Source organism: Otolemur garnettii, unplaced genomic scaffold (assembly GCF_000181295.1).
Source record: "Otolemur garnettii isolate 467f Iridium unplaced genomic scaffold, OtoGar3 scaffold00045, whole genome shotgun sequence".
NCBI lineage: Eukaryota > Metazoa > Chordata > Mammalia > Primates > Galagidae > Otolemur > Otolemur garnettii.
Window position 1 is genome coordinate 5952770 of NW_003852440.1, and position 26664 is coordinate 5979433.

Consider the following 26664-nt stretch of genomic DNA (forward strand, 5'->3'; position numbering starts at 1 on the left):
AAAAAAAAAAAAACAAAAAAACAAGAATCAAGAATCTCATCTTACCTTAAAAGATAAATATAGACTCAGGTGAAGGGATTGTCATCTATATTTCAGGCAAATGGAAATCAGAAAAAAGTAAGTGTTGCACTATTATTTGCAGATACACTAGGCTTTAAATCAACAAAAGTAAGGAAAGATAAGGATGGTCACTTCATATTTGTTAAGAGTAATACTCAACATGATGAGATTTCAGTTATTAACATTCATGCACCCAACCAGAATGTGCCTCAATTTATAAGAGAGACTCTAACAGACATGAGCAACTTGATTTCCTCCAGTTCCATAACAGTCAAAGATTTTAACACTCCTTTGGCAGTGTTGGATAGATCCTCCAATAAGAAGCTAAGCACAGAAATTTTAGATTTCAACTTAACCATTCAACATTTGCATCTAACAGACATATACAGAGCATTTCATCCTAACAAAACTGAATAACCATTCTTCCCATCAGCCTACAGGACATACTCCAATAGGGTCACATCTTAGGTCACAAGACCTCAGGGTATTTAAAAGAATAGAAATTATTCCTTGCATCTTCTTGAACCATCATGGAATCCATCATAGATTCCAGTAACAACAGGAATCTGCATACTCATAAAAATGTGGAACTAAATAACCTCTTGCTAAATGACAGCTGGGTCATAGATGAGATTAAGAAGGAAATTACCAAATTTTGGGAACAAAATGATAATGAACACACAAATTATCAGAAACTCTGGGATACTGCAAAGGCAGTCCTAAGAAGGAAATTTCTTCTGAAATTCCTTCTTGCAGAAGCACTGCAAGCCTTCCTCAAGAGAACGGAAAGAGAGGAAGTTGACAACTTAATGGAACATCTCAAGAAACTGGAAAAGGAAGAACATTCCAATCCCAAACCTAGCAGAAGAAAAGAAATAACCAAAATTAGAGCAGAATTAAATGAAATTGAAAACAAAAGCATTATACAACAAATCCATAAATCAAAAAGTTGGTTTTTTGTAAAGGTCATAAAATAGATAAACCTTTGGCTAACCTATCCAGGAAAAAAAGAGTAAAATGTCTAATTTCATCAATCAGAAATGGTAAAGATGAAATAACAACAGACTCCTCAGAAATTCAAAAAATCCTTAATGAATATTACAAGAAAATTTATTCTCAGAAATATGAAAATTCAAAGGAAATTGACCAATACTTGGAAGCACGCCACCTTCTAAGACTTAGCCAGAATCAAGTGGAAATGTTGAACAGGCGTATATCAAGTTCTGAAATAGCATCAGCTATACAAAACCTCCCTAAAAAGAAAAGCCCAGGACCAGATGGCTTCATATCAGAAATCTATTAGACCTTCAAAGAGGAACTAGTACCTATATTACTCAACCTTTTCCAAAATATAGAAAAAGAAGGAATACTACTCAACACATTTTATGAAGCAAACATCATCTTGATCCCCAAACCAGGAAAAGACCCAGCAAGAAAAGAAAATTATAGACAAATATCAGTAATGAATATTGATGCGAAATTATTTGGCAAGATCCTAACAAACAGAATCCAGCAACACATCAAACAAATTATACACCATGACCAAGTGGGTTTTATCCCAGGGTCTTAAGGCTGGTTCAATATATGTAAATCCATAAATATAATTCATCACATAACCAAATTTAAAAAAAAAAAAGACCATATGATTCTCACAATTGATGCAGAAAAAGCTTTTGATAATATCCAGCATCCTTTCATGATCAGAACACTTAGAAAATTGGTATAGAAGGGACATTTCTTAAACTGATAGAGGCCATCAACAGCAAACCCACAGGCAATATCATATTGAATGGAGTTAAATTGAAATCATTTCCACTCAGATCAGGAACCAGACAAGGTTGCTCATTGTCTCCACTGATTTTTAACATTGTAATGGAAGTCTTAGCCATCGCAATTAGGCAAGAAAAGGTGATCAAGGGTATCCATATAGGGTCAGAAGAGATAAAACTTTTATTTTTCACAGATGATATGATTGTATATCTGGAAAACATCAGAGATTCTACTACAAAACTCTTAGAAGTGATCAAGGACTACAGTAGCATCTCAGGTTATAAAATTAACACTCATAAATATACCAACAATAGTAAATTTTAAAAAACAGTCAAGGACTCTATTATGTTCACAGTAATGCCAAAGAAGATGAAATATTTGGGAGTTTACCTAACAAAGGATGTGAAAGATCTCTATAAAGAGAACTATGAAACTCTAAGAAAAGAAATGGCCAAAAATGTTAACATGGAAAAACATACCATGCTCATGGCTGGGAAGAATCAGCGTTGTTAAAATGTCCATACTACCCAAAGCAATATACAATTTTAATGCAATCCCTATTAAAGCTCCACTGTCATACTTTAAAGATCTCAAAAAAATAATACTTTGTTTTTTATGGAATCAGAAAATACTTCAAATAGCCAAGACAATATTCAGAAATAAAACAAAGCAGAAGGAATTACACTACCAGACTTTAGGCTATACTATAAATTGGTAGCGATCAAAACAGCATGGTACTGGCACAAAAACAGAGAGGTAGATATATGGAACAGAATAGAGAACCAAGAGGTGAACCCAGCTTACTTACCGTTATTTCAGATTTTCTCAAAGCTGGGCAGTTATTAGAGCGAATGACTAATTTTGCTTCTCCTGTCTGATCATGTTCAAAGTCTGCTTGATCATTCACTCCAATAACTGCCCAACTTTGAGGAAATCTGAAATACAGTCCTATGCTATGTTATCCAAACGTGTTCATCATTCCAGCGTCAAGAATATTGAATCCAGCACAGCATGAAGAAAATACTGTATCATGGATCCATGTGACTCTGATATCATTAGAAGAATGCCAAAACAGACTGGCAAAAAGTAAATCATGCACATTTTTTTTCTTTAATAAAACTTGCTAGAGCTTGTTTAAAAACCAAAAAAGGAAAAAAGAAGAAATCACCTTGAGATAAAAGGAAACAAAAGCACAAAATACCTAAAGCAGTACTTTGAGAGAAATTTGGAGCTGTAAATATCTATATTTGAATAACCTCAAATCAATAACCTAACCTTCCACCTTACGAAACTATAAAGAAGAAATAAAACCAAAGCAAGCAGAAGAAAAAATATAATAAAGATTAGAGAATAAAAAATAGAAAAACAACAGAGAATGTCAATGAAACCAAAAGTTGGTTCTTTAAAAATACCAATGAAACTCACAAACCCTTACCTAGATTGGCCAAGAAAAAAGAATGAGAAGATTCAATTTATCAAAATTATTAAAAATCAGAATTAAAGAGGGAATATCATTATCAACATGACATAAATAAAATAAAAAGGATTTTAAGGGAATACTATAACTTAGAAAGGCACCAATTATTGAAACTGAAGAATTAGAAAATTTGAATAATTCTATGACATATAAAGAGATTTAATTAAGAATTATAAAACTTCCCATAAGGAAAAGCTCAGAGCGAAATGGCTGGAGAATTCTATCAAATCTTTAAGGATAATTAACACCATTCCTTCAGAAACTGTTACAGAAAATAGAAGAGGCAATACTTCCCAACTCATCTATAAGGCCAGTTACCAAAACCAGATAAAGACATCATGAAAGAAGAAAATTCCAGATCAATCCCTTATTCTGATAGTGGTAAATATTCTGAACAAAATATTATCAAACCAAACCCTGCAACATATAACAAGTATTATACACCATGAGCAACTGAGGAATTGCAGGAATGCTTGTTTGGTTTAATACTCAAAAATCCATCAATGTAATACACCAAGTTAATAGAATTAAAGGCAAAAACCACCTAATAAGCTCAATAGATTGAGAAAAAAGAATTTAGCAAAATCCAACAACACTTATGATTTTTAAAAAAAAAAATCTCTTAGCAAAAAAGAATAGAAGAGAACTTCATCAACCTAATAACAGTATATCTATGAAAACTCTGCACCTAGCTTCGTGCTTAACAGTGAAGAACTAAATGTTTTTCTCCTAAAATTGAGAACAAAGCAAGAATGTTCCATCTCACAATTTCCACTTAACACTCTATGTATACTTACAGGTTCTAGCCGGTACGATGAGACATAAAAGAAGGATGGAAAGGGCATCCAGGTGGGGGTTGGGGGGAGTAAAACCACCTTTATTTACATTTCATGTAATCTTGTTTGTAAAAATTCCTAAGGACAAACAACCCAACTAAAAATAAACAGACACTTTTTTATGGATGAATATTACACTTATTTCATTATTTATATATACCATATTGTCTTTATCCATTCTTCTGGTGATGAACATTTAGGTTGTTAGCTATTATAAATAGTTCTGCAATAAGTAACAACATGGAAAAGTCTTGAGGATATTATATTAAGCAAAATAAGTCAGGCAAAGAAAAATAACAACCACGTGTTCTCACTTTCATGTGGGAGCTAAGAAAAAATTTCAAGCTAGTGGAAGTAGAGAGTAAAATTGTGGGTATTAAAGACTGGGAAGAGTATGAGAAATGGGAAGAGTTTTGTCAATGGATACAATATTATAGCTAGATGAGAGGAATGAGTTCTGATGTTCTGTAGCATCGTAGGCTGAATATGATTAACTGTAACATCTTGTATACAGTAGAACTTCCATAGCTGACCACTCCCTACATTGACCACCTCCTTAAACTGACCTAATTTTTATAAAATGGACATGTACCATATATACATATCAGTACAGTAGGCCTGGTTCCTTGTGTTGGCCATCTTATGATGTTGGCCATCATAACCAGTTTGTTACAGTCCTTTGGATGATCAACTTCTAGAGATTCTACTGTATTTTCAAAAGCTAGGAGAGAAGACTTTGAATGTTCACAACACAAATGATAAATGTTTGAGGTGATCAATATGCTAATTATCCTAATGTGATCATCATGCATTGTATACATATATGGAAATAATACTTTGTATCCCATAAATATGTACATTTATTACATGTCAAATAAGAATAAGAGGAAAGAAATAAACATATCTCACAAAAGTATATGAAAAGATGTTCAATTTCAATTGTCATTATGGGAAACAATAATGAGATACTACTACATGCCTATTAAAATGACCAAAATCCAAATAAATAATAATGGCAATTATTCTTAAGGATACAGGGCACAAGAAGCTACATTCATTGCTGCTTGGAATGCAAAATAGCACAGTCACTTTGGAAGACAGGCAGTTTCTTACAAAGCTAAACATAGTCTTGCCATATGATCTAGAAATTGTGCTCCCACATATTTACCTAACTGGTTTGAAAACATGCCCACACAAAACCTGTACATGAATAATTATAGCAACTGTATTCATAACCACCAAAAACTGGAAGCAACGAGGATGTCTTTCAGTAAAGCAAATGAATGAACTGTCCTATGTGGATGCAATGGAAATGATTCAGAAATTTTAAAAAACGAGCCCTCAAGCCACAAAAAGATATAGGTGAATCTTAAAGGCATATTTCCAAGTAAAAGAAACAATCTGGAAAGGCTACACATTGCTTGATTCCAATTATATAATATACCAGAAAAGGAAAAACTATGAAAATTGTAAAAGATAAATGATTGCTGAGAGTTTGGTTTTAAGGGTAAGTGATGCACAGGATTTTTTTAGGGTATTAAAAAGTTTGTATGATACTAGAATGGTGAACAGAATACACTATATATTTATAAAAGCCCATGGAAATTCACAGCACAAAGAGAACCTTAGTGTATACAGATTTTTAAAAAATAACTTAGGAGGCCTGGTAATCACAGGATAAAACCAGATTGTAACAGAACAATGAAACCATGTTGCAAATGTGTGTCACAAACTCCTGAAGAGGTTGGGGGAAAGGAACTGGCCTAAGAAACTTTGGAAATGAGTGACATCTGTAAAACTCCAAGCAAAAGAATCTGTACATAAGTACTGTGCTCTGGTTAGTAGTTTCCACTTGGGGATAAAGTTAACCATTCTGATACCACAACATAGGTACCCTGGAATTGAATAATGAAGTAAATGGATGGCGGTTGGTGGAAGCCAGTTTTCTCATTGTTGGAGTGGGAAGTTACCAATAAGAGAGAGGAAGAAGTTAGAAAGATCCATATACAGTAATGGATTAGAGTTAGAGACGTAACTTGAACTTATGTTTAACTTAATGTTGATGACTGCATATTGAAATATAATACAGGAATGTAATATATACAAGAGTTAGTATCCAAACATTTATTTCCTTGCTGAGAGGGTTTGTAGGCAGTGACTCTAGTAGCAATGAGTGTTTCCAGCATCCAGATCTTGGTTTCTAATGCCATGCTCAACAAGAGGAACCAGAACTCCTGGGGAAAATGGGTGATTATATAGACCTGGGACAGAAAATATACAAGACAAGCCTAGAGCATAGCACCTATTCGTGTCAGAAAGGAAGTGCAAGAAGAAAGGGGGGAGGGCACTATGTCAAAGACACAGAGCCAATTCAAAGAGTGCCCAACGGCCAAAGCTGGAACAACAAAATGAATAAAGTAATTTTGGACTGCAATCCACAGTATGAAATAAATATCCATGAAGCCATACTGACATGAATAAATAATTAAATAAATAAGTAAGTGAGGAGAATAGATAAATCTGCATGCAGAATCCCAAATAAAGTATATATCAATAGATAGTCCAACTGTCAGGAAGTGGTAGCATAAGCCCTGCCTTAACTGAGGGTGACACATAGTCATTTCCTCCCAAGGAGTACAGTACAGAAAGGGGGAAAGAAGAGTAACTTTACAGTGGAAAACCTAACAAACACTACCTCATCCAGCTGACCAACATCTGCATCAAAAGTTATAAATCAGGTTGATAGTATTTTTCATTGATATGATGTGATGAAAATGGCACTTTACCTCCATGGATATCCTCCCAAGAACATAGAACCACAATCCAGTCATGAGAAAAACATCAGCAAAATCCCAACTGAGGAACTTTCTACAAAATACCTAATCAGTACTCCTTAAAACTGTTAAAGTCATCAAAAATAAGGAAAGTCTGAGAAACAGTCACAGCCAAGAAGAGCCTAAGGATATTGGGCTAATAAATTTAATACAAGGTGATCATAAAGTTTGTGTGCAATTTGAACTTTATGTTCACCCAGTATAGTATCCTGGAGAGGATCCTGGAACAGAAAAGGGACATTAGGCACAAACTAAGGAAATTATTGAATAAAGTATGGACTTTAGCAACAAATGTATTATATTAATGTTTTTTGTTAATAATAAGGGAAATTGCATATGGAATATATACAATTACCTGCATTATCTTAGAAATTTTTCTTCTAAGAAAAAATTTCTTCTAGAAATTTAAAACTCTTCTAATGTAAGTGTATTTTTTAAAATGAACAAAAGATTTAAGTATATGTTTCATAAATTAAGATGCATAAATGACTAGTAAGCCCATGAAAAGACACTTAACTTCATTAGTCATTAAGGAAATACAAATTAAAACTACAGTGAGATAACCACACACTTGAATGACTATAATCAAAAAGAAAGCTAATAACAAGTATTGACAAGTATGGAGAAACTGAACCTTCATACATTTCTGGTGGGAATGTGAAATAGTACAACTGCTTTGGAAAGAGGTTTGGCCATTTCTTACAAAGTTTAACATACATTTACCATATAACTGAAGAATTCCATTCCTATGTATCTACACGAACTAAAATAAATATCCTTCCAAAGGTTTTAATGAAAATATTAGTGGCAGCATTAGTCATAGTAGTCAAGAAGTGGAAATAATCCAGATGTCCATCAGTGGATACAAAATGTGGTATGTCCATACAATAGAATGCTATTCAGTAAGGGAACTGCTATAATTTATATATAGATTATATATAGATAATTATAATATATAATTTATATATTTTATAGTAATTATATTATAATGACCTATTAATGATTATAACCCATAATCCTAGCACTTTGGAAGACTGAAGCAGGAGGATTGCTTGAGGCTGGGAGTTCAAGACCAACCTTAGCAAGAGCAAGATTTTGTCTCTACAAATAGAAAAATTAGCTGAGCAGAGTGACAGGCGCCCATAGTCCTAGCTACTTGGGAGGCTGAGGCAGAAGTATCATTTAAGCCTGGGAGTTTAAGATTGCAGTGAGGTTGAAAACAAAACGTATTTGTTTTCATAGGGTTTTTGGTGTTGTTTTATTTTTGTTTTGAAGGAGTTCATTTGTTCGTTTGTTTGTTAATTTTAAGGCTTCTATCTTTCATATAGGCTTTCCTGTCATTTTTTTCTCTTTCATTTTCTTTATTTTTCTTTCCTCTTTCACTCTATCTTAGATTTCTTTCTAATTTTTCCGATCTTTCCCTCATAAATTTCTTAAATGACTACAATTTTTTTTTGTTTGGTTTGTTCATTCTTTCTTTCTTTCTTTCCTTCCTTCCTTCCTTCTTTCTTTCTTTCTTTCTTTTCTGGTCTGTTTTGTCCAGCTTCATTCTATTTTCTATTTCGGAGACACAGCCTTGACCTGGGGCATTGTGGCATCAACCTCACTCTTTAAGGCCTCAAACCCCTGTGTTATTGAGTCCTTCCCGATTGAATTTTCCCAACGACTGCAGACACAGGTCCTCAGCATGTCATGGTCTTTCTCCTTCTCTTTTCCATATTTGATGGTGGCAGTATGTCACACTTGATCAGGACAGTGATGAGCACCTGATCTCAGAGAATCCTTCTGCCCCAGTCCTCTAGAGTGTGATTCCAGGTGCAGGTCACTGTCCTCTGCCAAACACCATTATTATTATCATTTCTTTCTGTCTGTCTTTTCTCCCTTCCTTCTTTTTTTTATTGTTTGTTTGTTTTATTGTTTTTGTTGTTGTTATTGTCTTTTCTTTTACATCTTTATTTCTGTCTTTTCACCCATCTCTCTTCTCTCCATTTCATCTATGTACCAAAAGGACACTTCAGCACTCAGGTACAAGGACAGGGAAATTAAGGAGAAGGAGGAAGTGAGAGGACTAGTAAGAGAAGCAAGTAAACAAGAAGAAAACATACACGAGGTGAAACCATCACAAAATTTCTGGCAACATGAAAAACCAGAATACATCAACCCCCAAAGGGATCATGAGGTAGCACACAGAAGATCCCACCTATAAAGAAATTATGGAAATGACAGAAAGAGAATTTAGAGCATGGATGGTAAAAACAATCAAAGGAATTGAAGGGGAAATGAATAACTATGAAAAGGAAGTCAAAAATCAACCCAAGAAATGAATGAAAGACATGATAAAATCAGAAAGGATATATCAAAGATTATGAATTTGAAGGAGTCATCCAGACAATTTAAAGGTACATTAGAAAGTATCAATGGGGGGCAAAGGTGGCTCTGCAGCACAACCTAGGCATTGGGGGAGCTGTGGTCGTAACGATCTACAGGATGGGTTTTCCCGAAGCTGCCAGTTCTTTTCGAACTCATCAAATCGAGGCTGCTCCAACCAGCTCTCCAGGTGATGGATTTAAAGCAAATGTTGTCTTTAAGGAGATTGAGAAGAAGCTTGAAGAGGAAGGGGAACAGTTTGTGAAGAAAATTGGTGGTATTTTTGCCTTCAAGGTGAAGGATGGCCCTGGGGGGAAAGAGGCCACCTGGGTGGTGGATGTGAAGAACGGCAAAGGATCCGTGCTTCCTAACTCAGATAAGAAGGCTGACTGCACGATCACAATGGCTGACTCTGACTTACTGGCTTTAATGACTGGCAAAATGAATCCTCAGTCGGCCTTCTTTCAAGGCAAACTGAAAATCACTGGCAACATGGGTCTGGCTATGAAGTTGCAAAATCTTCAGCTTCAGCCAGGCAAAGCTAAGCTGTGAAGAAGTCCCTTTGACTACTTTTGAAAATCAAGATGAAATATATAGCTAACATATCCATATATTTCATTGTGAGAATTTAGACTGAAACTTTACATTGGCAAATTGTGTGAGACAGATTTGTTTTTCAGTTGTATGACCAATCCTGTTTTTCCTAAGCTCTGGGTGGATAGAGCCTGATGGTGTACTGCTGCCTTGCTGAGCTGCAGACAACTGTGCATTACAAAGTTAATATGGTAATTATGGTTTGGGGTAAAACTGAGTTTCAGAATAAAATTAGGAAGAATAAAATCCAAAAAATTATGTAGATAAAAGCTCTTATTATGCTTATAAAGTATATTTAGGGATTATTCTGCTGAATATTCAATTTAAGAGTTTTCCTTGGGAGAACTAGTAAAGAAACAGTTCCAATAACTGGTCAGTAATTAGTGTTGTGCACTTAATGACCTTAATTAATGTCTCATAAATAGTGCTGAAAATTCTGCACTGGGATGATTAAAAAAAAAAAAACAACCTAAACATTTTCCATTTCAAAGAAAATTTTGCTTTTCATGCCATCAGAAACAGTATTTTCTTCCCAAATTAAAATAAAAGAAATACGATCACTTCTTGGGAGGAGGGATGTGTAGCTGAACACAAGCTTATTTTTAAAATAAAAATATTTTAAAACTGGGTTTCCTTCTTGAAAAATATGTGTATTAGAGTCATAAAACCCTGTTAAAAATAAAGTTTACTTTGAGATGCACAGTTTTAAAATTATAATCTCCTATTCAAATTTATAAAGCTCTTGATCTTTTGTTGTAATTTTCATGTGTGTTTAAGTATCTGCATTTATCTTTTTTCCTAATTTTCTAATGCTAATGTTATTTCTTATAATTCAGTAACATAGAGGATAAAATAATGCTTTTGGAAGAATGTTTAGAAAATTAAAATGGTTCTTCCTGGAAAAAAAAAAAAAAAAAAAAGAAAGTATCAATGACAGATTAAACCCTAGAGAAGAAAGAATCTCAGAGCTGTAAGATAAGGCTCTTGAGCTAACTCAAGCATTTAAAGAGGAAGAAGAGAAGAGAGTAAAAGCAGAGATAATCCGACAGAATTATGGGACCTCAAAAAACATACAAATATACAAATTATATGTATTCCTGAAGAAGAAGAAGAGAGACCCAAAAGTATGGGAGCCCTACTAGAGGATACTGTAAGTGAACATTTTCCAAGCATCACCAAAGATTCTGACACACTCCTCTTACCGCAGTTCATCTCACTAAAAGACAAAGCATCTCCTAGACACATTGTAATAAGCCACTATACTTCTGGCAAGGCAACAAAGAAACTGACTTAAAAAATAATAATAAACAAAAATTTAAAAGATTTATCTAGTTCCTTATAAATGAAGAATCAAATACTAACAGTGACATAATGATGGTTTATGAAACTATCTGTGTTATTTTTTCAGATTATCTTTCCAGTGAAATTATCTCATATTTCAAGAGGCTATGAGAAAATGAAAATGTTAAATGTGGATGAGTATCTTATAAAACTTTGATAAAATACTTAAATTATATTTAATATATTCCAAAAAATGGGAAGGTATTCCAAGGTATTTTCACTTGTCAAAATTTCTAGCACAAATAAACAAAAAACTGTACATTGAAAGATTCCCAGACAATATATAGATGGCATCTGTTGTATTTTTTTCCCTAAGATTGGAATAGATGGATGTGGAAAAGAAACCTGTGCAACCTTAGCCTGTTACGTGGAAGATAACAAACTATATCGAGTCTCTATATCTCACAATTACACCCACATAGAATTCAGAGAAGTCTTAAAAAAGGTGTTTAGTCAAGCAGGATTAGAAGGGAACCGGACTGTTCTGATGGTTCTTAATTTAATCCCAGGACAAGTAAGTACTTTTTGTCTTTATTATTTGCTAAAGTTTTATGTTTATTTAGCCCCCTTCAGAAATTTAATACTTGAAAAGAAAATATTTATCTATAGTCTCATTAGCCTACCATATAAATTCTTTACATTATTCTCTGTTCTTATCCAGCCATAGCCCACAGAGTTTGTATATTTGTAATCATGCCACAGAATGTTTTGAATAAACATTACAATGAAAATATTTTCTAAGTCTTTTATCATTTTAATTTGAATTAACAAGTTGGAAGTAATCTAAGTAATCACATATGTAGCTGAAAGTATCCATTTTATATCAGAATAAATCCTGTATCTGTTTTATATAAAACTATTTTCTGTGTCCATTATCTATAATCTACAGTGTGTGCTTTCACCCCTGAGGCTTATGTTTCTCTCCTTTACTCTTCTGCTTTAATTTCACATCAGGCTTAGGACTTTCCTTACAGAATACAAATTTTGTCCAATACATATTTTTACATATTTTTTTCTAGGTTTGTGGCTTGCCCATACCCTCCTTTTTTCTTAACTTAATAACAATAATTATGCATACTATGGAGTACATGTTTTGATATGCTCAGTGTGAGGCAATCGGATTAGGGTAATTAGCATATTCATCATCTCAAATACCATTTCTTTGTGTTGAAACTTTTAATATCCTCCCTCTAGCTATATGAAAGTATAATGTATTGGGCAGCGCCTGTGGCTCAAAGAAGTAGGGTACTGGCCCCATATACCGGAAGTGGCAGGTTCAAACCCAGCCCCGGCCAAAAGCTGCAAAAAAAAAAAGAAAGTATAATGTATTATTAATAACTATAATTATCTTATAGTGCGATGGGACACCAAAAGTGTATTCCTCCTATCTAGGGGTAATTTTGCATCCTTTAGCAAATCTCTCCCTATCCTTCTCTTCCCCCTACACTTGCCAGCCTCTATTATCTTCTGCTCTACTTTTTACTTCCGTGAAATCAACTTTTTTAGCTTCCCCATATGAATGAGAACATATAATAGTGTTTAGCTTTCTGTTCTTGGCTTGTTTCCCTTAACATGTCATCCAGTTCCACCCATGTTACTGTGAATGACAGGATTTCTCTTTTTATTGCTGAATAGTATTCCATGGTGTATATACATCACATTTTCTTTATCCAGTTACATGTTATTGGACAGACACCTGCATTAATTGAATATTTTGACTACTGTGAATAGTGCTGCCATACATGGGTGTGCAGATATCTTATTGATATACTGACTTTGTTTTCTTTGGATCAATTTCCAGTAGTGGAGTTGCTGGAATATATGCTCATTCTATTTGTAGTGTTTTAAGAAACGTCCATGCTTTTCTCCATAATAGCTGTTTACATTCCACCAACAATGATAAGAGTTCTCTTTTCTCCACATTCTTACCAGCATTTGCTATTTTCTGTGTTTTTTATAAAAGCTATTCTATGGCTCGGCACCTAAAGCTCAGCAGCTAGGGCACCAGTCACATACACTGGGGCTCAGGGGTAGAACCCAGACTGGGCCTGCCAAACAATAATAGCAACTACAAAAAAAAAAATAGCTGGGTGTTGTGGCAGGTGCCTGGAGTCCCAGGTGCTTGGGAGGTTGAGGCAAGAGAACTGCTTAAGCCCAAGAGTTTGTGGTTGCTGTGAGCTGTGATGCCATGGTACTCTACTGAGGGCACCTTAGTGAGACTCTGTCTCAAAAGAAAAAAAAAAAGAAAGAAAAAGAAAAACTATCCTAACTGGGATGAAATGGTGCCTCATTGTGGATTTGGTTTGCAAGTCCCTGATGATTACTGATGTTGAGCTTTTTTCATATAGTTGTTGGCCATTTAAGTGTCTTCTTTTGAAGAATGTCTGTTCAAATCATTTCCCCATTTTTTTTAATTGAATTGTCTGGGTTTTTGCTATTGAGATATTTGAGTTCCTTGAATATTCTTGGATATTAATTCCTTGTCTGATAAGTAGTTTACAAGTATTTTCTCCAGTTCAATATGTTGTCTTTTCTCCCTGCGGACTCTTTACTGTGCAGACAACTTTTTAGTTTGGCATAATCTTTTATTTTTACTTTTGTTGCCTTATTTTTGAAAGCTTATTCATAATCCTTTCCCAGATCAATATCCTGAAGTTTTCCCCTGTTTTCTTCAAGTAGATGTACAGTTTCAGGTGTTGTATTTAGTTCTTTAATCCATACTGAATTGATTTTTATACAGGGTGAGAGATGGGGTCTAGTTTCATTTTTCTGCATTCAATTTTCCCAGCACCGTTTGTTAAGTATATGGTCCTTATTTCATTGTATGTTCTTGGTGCCTTTTAATTGCTGGTTCTCGATTCTGTATTATTGGGCTGTGTGTCTGTTTTATTCTAGTACCATAATATTTAGGATAATGTAGCTTTGTAGTATATTTTGAAGTCTGGTAGTGTGATGCCTCCACCTTTATTCTTTTTCACTCAGGAATCCTTAGGTTATTTGAGGTCTTTTTTGTTCCATGAGAATAATAGGATTTTTTCTCTATTTCTGTGAAGACTATCATTGATATTTTGCAAGCACTGCATTGAATCTATAGATTGCTTTGAATAATATGGACACTTTAATATTATTAGTTTTTCAATCCATGAGCAGGAATTCTTTTCCACTTGTTTGTACCTCTTCAGTTTTTTCTGTCAATGTTTTATAGTTTTCCTTTAGAGTTCATTCAGCTCCTTGATTAAATTTATTTGTAGGTATTTGGGTGGTTTTAGCTATTGTACATAATATTGGGTTCTTGATTTCTTTTCCAGTTAGTTCATTGTTCATGTATAGGAAAACTACTGATTTTTGTATGTTAATTTTTGTATCCCACAACTTTACTTAATTCATTTACCACTCCTAAGCGTTTTGGAGTAGAGTCTTTAGGTATATATAAGATCATGTTATCTGCAAACAGGAACAATTTGACTTCCTCCTTTTCAGGTTGGATGCTCTTTATTTCTTTTGCCTTATTGTTCTGGCTAAGACTTCCAGTATTATGTTGAATAAGAATAGTGAGAGCGCTTATCTTATTCCAGTTCTCAGGGGAAAGGCTTTTAGCTTTTCCTGGTTCAGGATAGTGCTGTGCTAGCTCTGGGTTTATTATATATGGCCTCTATTGTGTCCTTCTACACTTAATTTATTGAGAATTTTTATTAAGAAAAGATGTTGAATTTTATCAGATGCTTTTTATGCATCTATTGAGATGATCAAAATAGTTGTTGTCTTGCATTTTGTTGATTTGATGCATCACATTTATTGATTTGTGTATGTTGGGCCTTCTTACATACCTGAAACAAATCCACTTGAAAGTGATGCATTATCTTCTTGAGGTGCTGTTGGATTCAGTTTCTAGTATTTTATTGAATATTTTGGCATCTGTTTATCAGGGACATTGGCCTGTAGTTTTTGTTGTTGGTGTTGGTGGTGGTGGTGTTGTTGTTATGACCTTGCCTGGTTTTGCTATCAGAGTTATATTGGCCTCATAGAATGAGTTGGAATAGTATGGAAAGAAATTATATTAATTCTTTTTTAAAGGCCTGGTAGAATTCAGCACTGAAGCCAGTATAGGATTTTCCTTTGAGGGAGACTTTTTCTTACAAATTCAGCATTATTACTTGTTATTGATCTGTTCATGTTTTCCATTTCTTTGGGTCCAACTTGATAGGTTATATGCATGCAGGAATTTATTCATTTCCTCAATGATTTTTAATTTATTGGTATATGATTTTTCATAGTAGCCCCTAGTGATACTTTAGTATTTCTGTGGTATCTTTTGTGATATCTCCTTTTCCACTTCAGAATTTATGAATTTGTGTCTTTTCTGGTTTTATTTCTTTTTTTTTTTTTTTTTTTTTGAGATGGAGCCTCAAGCTATCCCCCTGGGTAGAGTGCCATGGCATCACAGCTCATAGCAACCTCCAACTCCTGGGCTCAAGCAAGTCTCCTGCCTCAGCCTCCCAAGTAGCTGGGACCACAGGCGCCCGCCACAACACCCGGCTATTTTTTGGTTGCAGCCGTCATTGTTGTTTGGCGGGTCTGGGCTGGGGATTTGAACCCGCCACCTTAGGTGTATGTGGTTGGCGCCTTTGCCACTTGAGCCACAGGCGCCAAGCTGATTTTGTTTATCTTTTTTAAAAAATGTTTTGTTTTATTGTTCTATTGCAATTTTTATTTTAGTCTCAATTTTGTTTATTTCTGATCTGGTCTTTGTTATTTATTTTCTTCTACTAATTTTGAGTTTGGTTTGTTCTTGCTTTCCTAGTTCTTTAAGGCATATCATTTGAAATATCTCTACTTTTTGATATAGGCATTTATTGCTGTAATTACCTCTTAGTACTATTTTGGCATGTCTCATGGTATGTTGTGTTTCTTTTCCATTTGTTTCAAAGAATTTTTAAGTTTCATGCTTAATTTCTTCCTTCACCCATTGGTCATTTAGGAACCAGTTGATTAATTTGGCATTTGTTTTTATTGAATGTTCTTATTAATTTCTAGTTCTATTCTATTGGGATCAGATAAAAAACTTATTATGATTTTAATTTTTTTTAATATAAGAATTGGCCAGGCATGGTGACTCACGCCTGTCATCTCAGCACTCTTGGGAAGCCCAGACAGGTGGATTGCTTAATCTCACAACTTCCAGATCAACCTGAACAAGAGCAAAACGTTGTCTCTAAAAAATAACTGCGCATTGTGGTAGATGCCTGTAGTTAAACTCTAATGTCTGTGAAAGGACCTTTTTGCAATAAATCTTTTATGGGATATTTGCACTTTCCTGGCTCTGTATGTCCATCTCTCTCCCAAAACTTGGGTTTTTTTTCAGATATTATTTCATTTAATGTTTTCTATACCTTTTTTCCTCTTTTCTCCTTCTGAAATGCCTTTAATGCATTTTTTTTTTGCTTTATGATGTCTCACAAATTCTATATCCTTTCTTCATCCTTTTTTCCTTTTTATCTCTGTCTTCAAATTTAGAAATTCCTTTTCTACTTTATAGTCTCTCATTGCAGCTCTTGATTGGATTCTTTTTTTCATCAATTGAATTCTTTAGCTCTAGGATTTCTGTTTGTTTCCTTTTATGATATCTATCTTTTTATTTAACTTTTAATTCAAATTGTGAATTATTTTCCAGGTTTCATTGGATTGTCTACTCATGTCCCCTTATACTTCAATGCGTTTCCTTAAGATTATTATTTTGATTTCTTTTGCCAGTTTTTGTGTATTTACTTATGGTTAGAGTCTGTTGATGGTGAATTATTGTGTTCCTTTCCAGGTGTCATGTTTCCTTTTTTTCAATGTTTGATGTGTCCCAACATTGATTTCTAAGTGGAATAGTCATCTGTTCCTATTTTATGCTATAAAATTGACATATTGGCATATATAAAAAATTAGTATATTCTGGGCCTGGTGACATTGGCAAAATTGCAGACTAGAGGCACCTGGCTTTCATCCTCCCCACAAGAAAGGATAAAGACAACAAATAAACAGCTCAGATTTGAGTGGAGTCACTCTGCCTTTGCAACCCCATCTCCCCTGCTTAAATTGGCCCAGAATCAGGAGGAACTTTATGCTATAGGTTTCGTAGGAAGAGACTTATTTATATGGATGGATCTTGGGGTATTGTTCAGTGGGGCTATATTGGCAGCTTTGGTTCTAGATGGTTGCAGTAATGTAATCTCCATGTAGTTTCTTTGGTAGTAATTCATACTGGTGATATTTGCAAGTGTCTCAATGGCTTAGGCTCAAGAATTTGTGATAGCAGTGGTGTGGCTTTGTCAGGGTGAGCTTACTGAGCTATTTCTCAGATCAAGGACATGGTGTATACACACAGTAGGACAACCAACTTGGATCTGGTTCACCTGGGTTAGGGTCACAGGGATATTACCCTGGCCAGGGGCATGGGAACATGTTTGGTTAGCCATTCTAAGGGTATGTCTGCTGGGGTGGCCCACAGAGCTGTTTCTAAGACCCAAGAAGTAGACACAATGCTTCTTAGTCAGAGTCTGGAAGTGTGCCCACCAAGGGAAGCCTGAAGAACTGTTTCTTAGGCCCAGGATGTAAGTGGATGACTGCTTGGCCAGCCTATGCAGAAGTGGGGGAGTATCTGCCAGGGGTAACCTATGAGGCTGTTTCTCATCCTGGGGCATGAGTACATTGCTACATGGCTGGCCTATGAGTAGGTCTTCCAGGAATAGGCCATGGGCCTGTTTCTCAAACCCAGGATATAGGCACAAAGCCATTCAGCAAACCTGGGAGCATGTTTTCCAGGGTTGGCCCACAGGGATATTTCTCAGATCTGATTGTGAGTACAGAGCCATTTAGCAGACCAGAGATACTGCTGGTCTCTTTCTTAGGTCCTGGATGTGGTTATTTCGCCACCTGCTGGCCTGAGGGCATGCCAACAGCTCAGCAGCTCAGGGACCTCTCTCACTTCACTTTGGGGATGATGTATAGTGGGTTTGGTGAATTCGCAGGTGGGTTTGCCCTAAGAGAGGGTAACAGGAGTTGGTTTCCCTGTTAGCTTTTAAAAAAATTAGTCTCACCTCTCCTTAATCACTATTGCTTTCTCCATTTGGTAAATTTGAAGTAGAATATATGAATAATTTACTTGTTCATGATTTAAATATATGTTTTACCTAAGGATTTATTTATGGAAGATCTGAACTGCATTATCAATTTGGGAAGAATACTTGACTTGTTTGAAAATGATGAGCTGGACTCTATTGCAAAACATATCAAATCTCTTGATGAACAGTTTGATCACGTGGATGATAGGCAGTTTTTACTTTCATTCTTTCAAAAGGTACTTTTATGTGGGTTGACTTTATCAAACTATCATGTTAAATTAAAAGTAGACCATGTGTATAATTTTACAATATTTTCAAGTTGGATATAATTTCTTTAGTTCTTTAAATGAGTTTGTAAAGCTAAAATAATGACCACCATCCCTATCCACAGACACACCATACCCTTAGGTAGATCAAAGATTAATAAGAATCTGATCCTAGCACTCTTGGAGGCCAAGATGGATGGATTGCTTGAGCTCACAAGTTCAAAACCAGCCTGAGCAAAAGCTAGACCCCATCTCTACTAAAAATAGAAAAACAACTAAGGCAAAAGGATTGCTCAAGCCCAAGAGTTGGAGGTTGCTGTGAGCTATGACAGCATAGCACTCTACCCAGGGTGACAGCCTGAGACTTCTGTCAAAAAAAAAAAAAAAAAGAATCTGAGTCTGACTGGCCATCAGTGGTTTAAAAAAATCTTGGAAGCAAGCAAATGAAAACTAAGATCCCAAGATTATTTCTTTCACTGACATTCTTTCTTGGCTAATGAGGTTATTGTTTCAGCTATGTTGGTAACAAGTCCTGAAAGGTAAGAAATAGGAAGTCTTTCATTTCTTTGAATAGACCTAGAGTTGACCCTAAGGTGATGGATACTGAAAGGTATTGGCCAGATAGAACAGGAGCTATTCAGAATGAGCTTAGCAGCAGGGTAACTGAAAAAACTGGTTCAATGACAGATATAGACTTACTAGACCAAATGAATGGGGCTTTCTGTGTCTGTGAAGCATGATGACCGACCAGTGGCTTAGTGAATAACAGATATGATTACCCAAACCAAAATGTTCACTGGGGGAGGACCACGGGTCAACTTATTTCTGGTGCCAGTTTTTGTCTATCACAGGGTCATTTAAAAATTGAACCTGGCCACTTGCTATCCCTCAACAGATACTTAGTAATCTGTCATAAGAAGAAGATCTAAAAATGAAAAAATCCAAAAATGAATCTAATTGCAGAGAACAAGGTGATAAAAATTGAGGCTTGGATTGAGTTTATATTTTAAAATTCCATAGTAGAAAGAAAGACAGCATTTATCCTGATAACGTGTGGCATCTGATGCCTTTACATACTTAATTTATTCACTAGACTATGAATGGTAAGAAAGAACAAAGAAATTCTAACTTAGAATAGGGAGAATAGTATACTCCAGAAATTTTTTTAAAAGTAATAAACTAAGAATCCTAGTCAGAAATAACTTTAAATATTTATTTCATTATGTATATACATGATACTATATTTCCAACAATTATTTGACATGTCTTGTAACAGTAATAAATAATAAAGGCACACTTTATGTTGTTAATGTGTGATAGGAGTTTGGGAATAGAGAAAGCAAAGAGAGATACTTTCATTTTTAATTGAAATATTTCTGTATTGCATTGGCATCTAGCAGTTTTATTGGTCTTTATAAATTTTTAAAGACAAATAGGAGGAGAAAAGAAAAAAATACATTACCCTTTAGTTCTCTTTTAGCTTTAGCATACTTATTTGGCAAAATAATTGGTTACTTAATAATTAAAGATATCATCACCTTATATAGTTGGACTCTGAGTTAAGAGGACCACTGACTCACTGAGGCTGCTTTCAGAAGTGTGGTTTTGTTATAAAGTGACACATGGAAATAACAAGAAAGGAATCTGTGCCTCATGGCCAGACCTGCCAAAGACCCAGAAACAGCAGCAGCATATCCAGGTCCTATGAAGAAAAGGAATACAGGCAAATTTCAAAGAAACTAGCCTTTACCTTAGGACCAGTAAAATTGTATAGTATCTAATATTGCTTAACTGTAATCTGTTTGCTGTAGTTTATTACTACCTCCTGTGGAGGTTTACCTATAATGTCAGTCTGTTTCTTTTAACTCTAATTTATCTGACTGTTTTCTCACTTTGAGTTCATATGGCCTTAATGTACATTTCCCCAAAGAAAAGAGTTAAATAGTCTGATGCAGCACCATCTGATATAAGGTCCCCCTACTGAACAGAACTGTAGCACCTAATGTCCTCATAAGAGTTGATTTATGTAAGGGATGTTCTGGGTCAGGTGCCCCCACACACACATGGTCCATGCAACTGAAGGCAAAAGGGCAGAGTCATATGAAGACTATGGCTACTTTCCTGAGAAGGATTCTGTGGGACTGTCAGTTTTCCCTGAAAGGGCTCTGTTTATAGCAGGCAATTGATGAACAATTGATCAGTCTGTAGTGTACCCGTTAAGGAAAGAATTGAAATAAATTTTCAATGGAATTTTTAATAAAATATTCTTTCAAAGCAGTGGATTACATTTTACCAACTTCTATTTCAGAGAATATATAAAAATCTTCACATTTTCATAATCATGAGTCCTGAAGGACCTAATTTACGCCAAAATTGCAGAATATACCCTTCTTTGATCAGCTCCTGCACAATCGATTGGTATAAGAGGTGGCCAGATGAAGCTCTCCTTCTTGTAGCCAATTCCTTCTTAAGAGAAAAGGTGAATTTCCTAAAAAGAGAGGTAAGTATCTAATGCAAATGAAAGTTTCAGTTTATTGATAGCATCTGACAGTATTATGCCTCTGAATAGTAATGAAAACGAAATGGGCAAAATTAGGCAACTATAAGCCAAATTACAAAACGTGTCAAGGGTTGGTCTTGACTCCTTATCCCCAGATGTTTTTCTTCCCAATTCATTCTATTTCGAAGATGCCCAGATTTGGCACTGTGTGGGCCTTTTTAACTATTCTAGACTTTACCCTCATTTCTGCTATAGTTATACAAGGATTTAGGGCACAAGTATTACTGGCTAAGGATTATGGTTGCTTTCCTTATCTTTTATCTTAAAATGGTTATTAATAGTCATATACTTAAGGAAGTACTTTGTAGGCAAATCAGAATAGAAAGAGTATTCTCTTTGCCTCGATCAGAAAAGGATTCTGATTCAGATATAATATAGTCCTGGTTACACATCTGCAGTCCACTAAGCCTAGCCAATCACTGGTCACTTAATACAGCTGCATTTTCTTTTGGGTTTCACCTGGTCTTTACCTACCTTGACTTTTGCTCTTCTTGAACACTTGGACAAGTAAGATTACAATCCCCTTTCTAAGTCCCACTTTGAGTTTCAGGCTTGTATATATTTACAACTCCCTTGGTAAAAAACTATTACCCCTTTTCTGTCAGCTGAGGCCTATGAGATTTTCAGTATAATCACTTTAGAGTAGATGCTCACTTGTGGCTCAAATTCTGAGAGAATTTTATAGTTGTGACTTGTGCTCTCATTTGTTTGCTGTTGTAGCCAGGCCAAAACAATTTACAAAGAATTCACAGAATCTAGCACACACAATGGAGGTTGTTTTCCTTCATGGAAATCTGCTGTCTAGAAGAATGAGTCTGATATGCCATCAGTCATTAGCTGTATCATTACCTCTTCCACTCCACCACCCATCCCAGCCATTAAAACTTGTATTTTCTTGGTCCTTTTCATGTAGGACCTTTCTCTACATCTCCACATCTCAGAAATGATCAAATATTTCAATTTATCCAGTGTTCAACTTATTCTTTTATGTATATTTAGATTGTTTTCTCATAATTCTTAAAAATTATTATTCTTCAGCACTTAAAAGAAAAACTTGCCGCAGCATGTGTCCAAATTCACAAAAGTATAAAAGACTTGAGCACGAAATACTTTGAAGAAACTAGAAGGCATTATTATGTCACTCCCAATAATTACTTGCAATTCATGGACACATTTGCACAAATTTTGAGCTCACGAGAAAAGGAGATGCAAAAGAAGAGGTAAGAGGTTGAGCCCAAATCAGAAACACATATTTTGTATTGGTGCTTTGATTCATAAAAAGACACAAATGTAAAATGATAAGCCCAAATCTGCCTTTTTGGTAGAGGAAAAAGGCAGAAGCTGCAAAAGATCGTAAAAGAGATAGAATTGATATTTCCCCTGTGCATTCAAAGCCTGTCCATATCAAAGCAAGGCTGACAGTTTCAGCCAGTATGCACACTGCCTTTGTTTACTTCGGGCAGTTTATAACTTACATAGACAATGAAAGCAAGAGTAGCTAACAGTCCCACTGCTCCATGTCCCTGTCCCATGGGATGACAAAAAATATATAATAAAAGGGGTCAGATGATTGCAACAGAGTGGAACATTATTGCTGAGGAACCCATGTCATGCTACAGTGAAGCAGTTTTATAGTCAGCAGCTGTACTTGAGGAGGTGGGGGGGAAATTTTGAGGCAGAAAGCCACATACTTAATCAGGACTCAGTAAACACTGAGAAGATATCTCAGGATAACCTCTGGGAAAATAAAGAAATGTGGGAAATGACTTGATATCATCTGCTCACAAGCACCTCATGTTCTTGTGTTCTGGGAGGATCAAATGTGTTGCACTTAATTCTTGTCTATATGACCTATGCAGAGACATGAAACCTGCCAAAGGTCCACTGTGGAACCATTCCTCTACAAGTCCATCACCCAAACCTGTCTTTTTTCCAGATAAGAATTCTTTCTAAAAATCAGACCACTTCATCAGATAACCTAATTAATTCTACTGATAGAGGGTTGGACCAAATCAATTCCATTTGTCTGAGGGAACATTGGATGAGAGTGACCAGGACTATGACACCTTGCACTTGGAGGATAGGCAATAGCCTTTCTGGAGCCAACCCAGTTAAGAATGTTATTAAACCTAGTGCAGCAAGAGTTATTGGCAATTGCACATACTCTACCTCAACTGGCCAGCAGTCCAGGACTGGCTACAAGTCCAGGGCAATGTAAATTTTTACTACTACTCATGCTATAGAGTTCAGACTATTTTGTGTGTAGCAGGCAAGTACAGGCATGATGTTTATGTAAGTAGTAGCAAACTCAGTAACAACATTTGCTAATGTGTAGTAAAGGTCTAATTTTATTATTAAGTTGTTGTTAGCAAGGTCAAGTGGGACGTGACAAGTCAACATTAGTTAAATTTGGAGCAGTTAGGATAGCCTGAATATAATGAAGTGAAAGAGAATAATGTCAGTGTTCCAAAAATGTATCTTGTTCTATTGTTTGAAGTAGAGGCTAGCTGTTTACTCCTGGGGTCAGCAAGTCCTAGGAGATTTCTAAGAGTCCATAGGTAAAGATTTTTGTTGGTCAGCAGTTAAATTGAAGATAACGCCAATAGTCCTAGGTGAATTGTCCAGGTGCTCTACAAGTAAGAGTCAAGAGAGAGTAATGGACCTTCCTTTCACTCCTCACCTCCAGTGCTGCTCTCCATCCACAGCCATGTAATTGTTATGAGCAAACTCTGTCACAATCACTTCACCTTTTTTCCAGCTTTCTCATGCCTTGCCTATAGCTTATGCCCAGACACATTCCCTAAGTAGCTCAATAGTTTCTTCTTCACATGCCTTGTACTATTCTAGACCATATCCTACCCCCCTGATGTGTGGGCCACATTGAGACCAAAAGAGCTGAAGTAATTTCTTCACCTCTTGTCACGGCCACCTACAGCTCATTATTATCATCAATATACATAACTGCACATATCCGGCAATTATAGCTAGGTGGCCAAAATTACCACCAGGTTACAGTCCCCCACTTTCCTCTTTGATGCTATCCACAGATATCAGTAGATCAGTTTCCCAGGGTAGATAAGGGAGGGAAAAAAGTAGGAATGGTTAATTGTGCGGTTTGGGTCTCTTCAACCAAGCTGGGCCTCTTTTCCATCCCCAAAGTAGCATACCTACTATTTATTCTATTTAAATAGTAGATATGCCTTTCTGAGGAATTATTATAGTTAAAGCCCAAACTGCCTGTCTTTATGCATGTGCTCCAGTGAGAGCTGAGCCCAGTTATCTTTTTAAGTTTTTCCTTTAAGAATCCATTTTGTTTTAATGACACCTGTTCTTCATCAAGATGAGGAAATTTCTCTCTATTCCTAGTTTTAAAAGAGTTTTGTCATGAATTTTAACAAGTGCTTTTTTATATGAATTGATATTAATACAGAAGCAAATTTTCTTCTTCAGCCTGTTGATATGATGAATGATACTAATTGATTTTCTCATATTGAACCAGTCTTGCATTCTTGAAATAAACCCCATTTAGCCATAATTCAGTATAATTCTTGTTATATATGATCAAATTATGTTTGCTAATATTTTATTATATCTTAAAATTTCTTAATATTTGTTTTCCTTCAGGGACCATTTCTATGTTGGTTTATCCAAGATCCTGGAAGCAACCACACTAGTTACAGAAATGCAGGAGGAGCTCTTTATTCTTGGCCCTCAAATAGAACAAAAGACAATGGTATATTTGATTTGAAATATCTTTTCAAGACTTGATAGTCATACAACAGTGTTTCAAAGCAAAGGCTCTGAGACCTGACAAAGATAAGCTAGAATTCTAGCTTTGTTACCATGAGGCTGAATAACCTTAAAGAAATTACCTCACTATTTTAGTCTCAATTTTCTTATCTGTAAAATGAGAAAAACAGTAACAATAAGAATAAAATAGTAACATTATTACATTTTAATAATTAAATGTAATAATGAGTATATGAGATCAATTAAGTTCAGAAACTCATCCTAGAAAAAGTGCTCCATTGTCTTTGCTGACTATCTCTACGGTCACCAGACGGCCAAGGAGAGTACTCCAGAGGTAAGCGTAGTGATATTTAGCAATGAGATATGTAGCACTTTTTCTAGGATGAGTTCACAAACTTAATGTTCTGACTCACATAGTTAACTATAGAAGCTTATATAAAAGGATTCCCTAGTTAAATATTTTATTCTGTGGTAACTTTCAGTCTTTCACGTATTCTAAAAATCTCATTCATTATTCTTCATGTGTATTTTATGAAGTGGTATTTATTAAGATCATCTAATGAGTCTATTAAATATATTTCAGGCTGAATTTGATAAATTTTATAGTAATGAAATGACCTACTTGATTTCTCTTTTTAAAAACGAAATCATATCTCTTAAAATCCATTCTAAGATTGTTTTGTTCATTAGGAAACAGAAACTCTAATGGAAAAACTACAGAAAGAGTCACAAGTAGCTGAGAAAGTTCAAACACTTGTCAAACAGGATGAAGAAATTATGGCAGAAGAAATAAGAATTGTGGAAGATTATGCCCAGGTAAAATTAAAATATAGTTAGTTAAAATAATCTGGAGATTGGAAAAATTATATCCTAACCTCTTCAGTGTTTCAGAGCTAAAATAAGTCAAACTGATTGCTCTTAAATATATAGTGCACCAAATATGGATACTTTTTATTTTTATCCCAGCAAATACTTATTGAGTCCCTACTACACACAGGACACTATTAAATGAAAGTAATGTACTTCATTTTGTACAAAAATATTATTCCCATCCTCCAGAGACCTAAACTCATAGCAGGCTCTCTGGTTACAATGAATAGACACTCAGTGGGGCTATATCAGAAATACATTTAGCCCTGAAGAACATCTGCAAAAAAACAAGGCAGCTCTAGGGACTGGCTTTGTGACGTGTGTCACTTCTGTTGTTGACTAAATAATCCTTTCTTTTTAAACTAGACATTCCCTTCTATACTCTGTAATCAGAATCCCAGCAGGAGCCATTGTGGTTTAGCAAATTACCAAATGTTCAACTCTGGTCTGATCTGTAGGCACTCCAGCTCAGAGGAAGTGTAGAGTGGAGTTTTATTCATCTTCCATGTGTAAATGGTTTTTAATCACACAACTCCATCATTTAAAAAATATAAATATACGTGCCTTCACCCCAATATTGTATAATTATATATTTATACATTAAATGCATGAGCTATCATTGGCTAATATCCCAAAGCCCAATAAACACCTAGGACAAGATTTATTATGAATAATAGTGAATGTGAATGTATATTTCAAATAGACTTTGTGATTTCAATTTTTTTTGGCTGGAGTCTTATCAAATTTGATTAGCTCATCATTACTTTTTATTGTACAACATGGTTAAAGGAAAGTTGATGTCAAGAATAAAAAGTGTCAGCCTGCTTTTTTCT

The 26664-nt window shown here is 35.2% G+C and overlaps 1 protein-coding gene and 1 pseudogene across 2 annotated transcripts in view; both read left to right on the forward strand.

The window, feature by feature from the left end:
- DNAH14 (dynein axonemal heavy chain 14) overlaps positions 1-26664 on the forward strand; it is a 554037-nt gene that overhangs the window by 362168 nt on the left and 165205 nt on the right. Inside the window, exons 52-57 of the mRNA XM_003791010.1 lie at positions 11596-11793; positions 18460-18621; positions 20960-21151; positions 22250-22431; positions 24836-24944; positions 25652-25777. Of these exons, the coding sequence (XP_003791058.1) occupies positions 11596-11793; positions 18460-18621; positions 20960-21151; positions 22250-22431; positions 24836-24944; positions 25652-25777 (969 nt within the window). The remainder of the gene's footprint in view (positions 1-11595; positions 11794-18459; positions 18622-20959; positions 21152-22249; positions 22432-24835; positions 24945-25651; positions 25778-26664) is intronic.
- On the forward strand, positions 9403-10567 carry LOC100949986 (annotated as a pseudogene). Its single transcript, XR_001161350.2, has one exon. The product of XR_001161350.2 is annotated as a non-specific lipid-transfer protein pseudogene (transcript).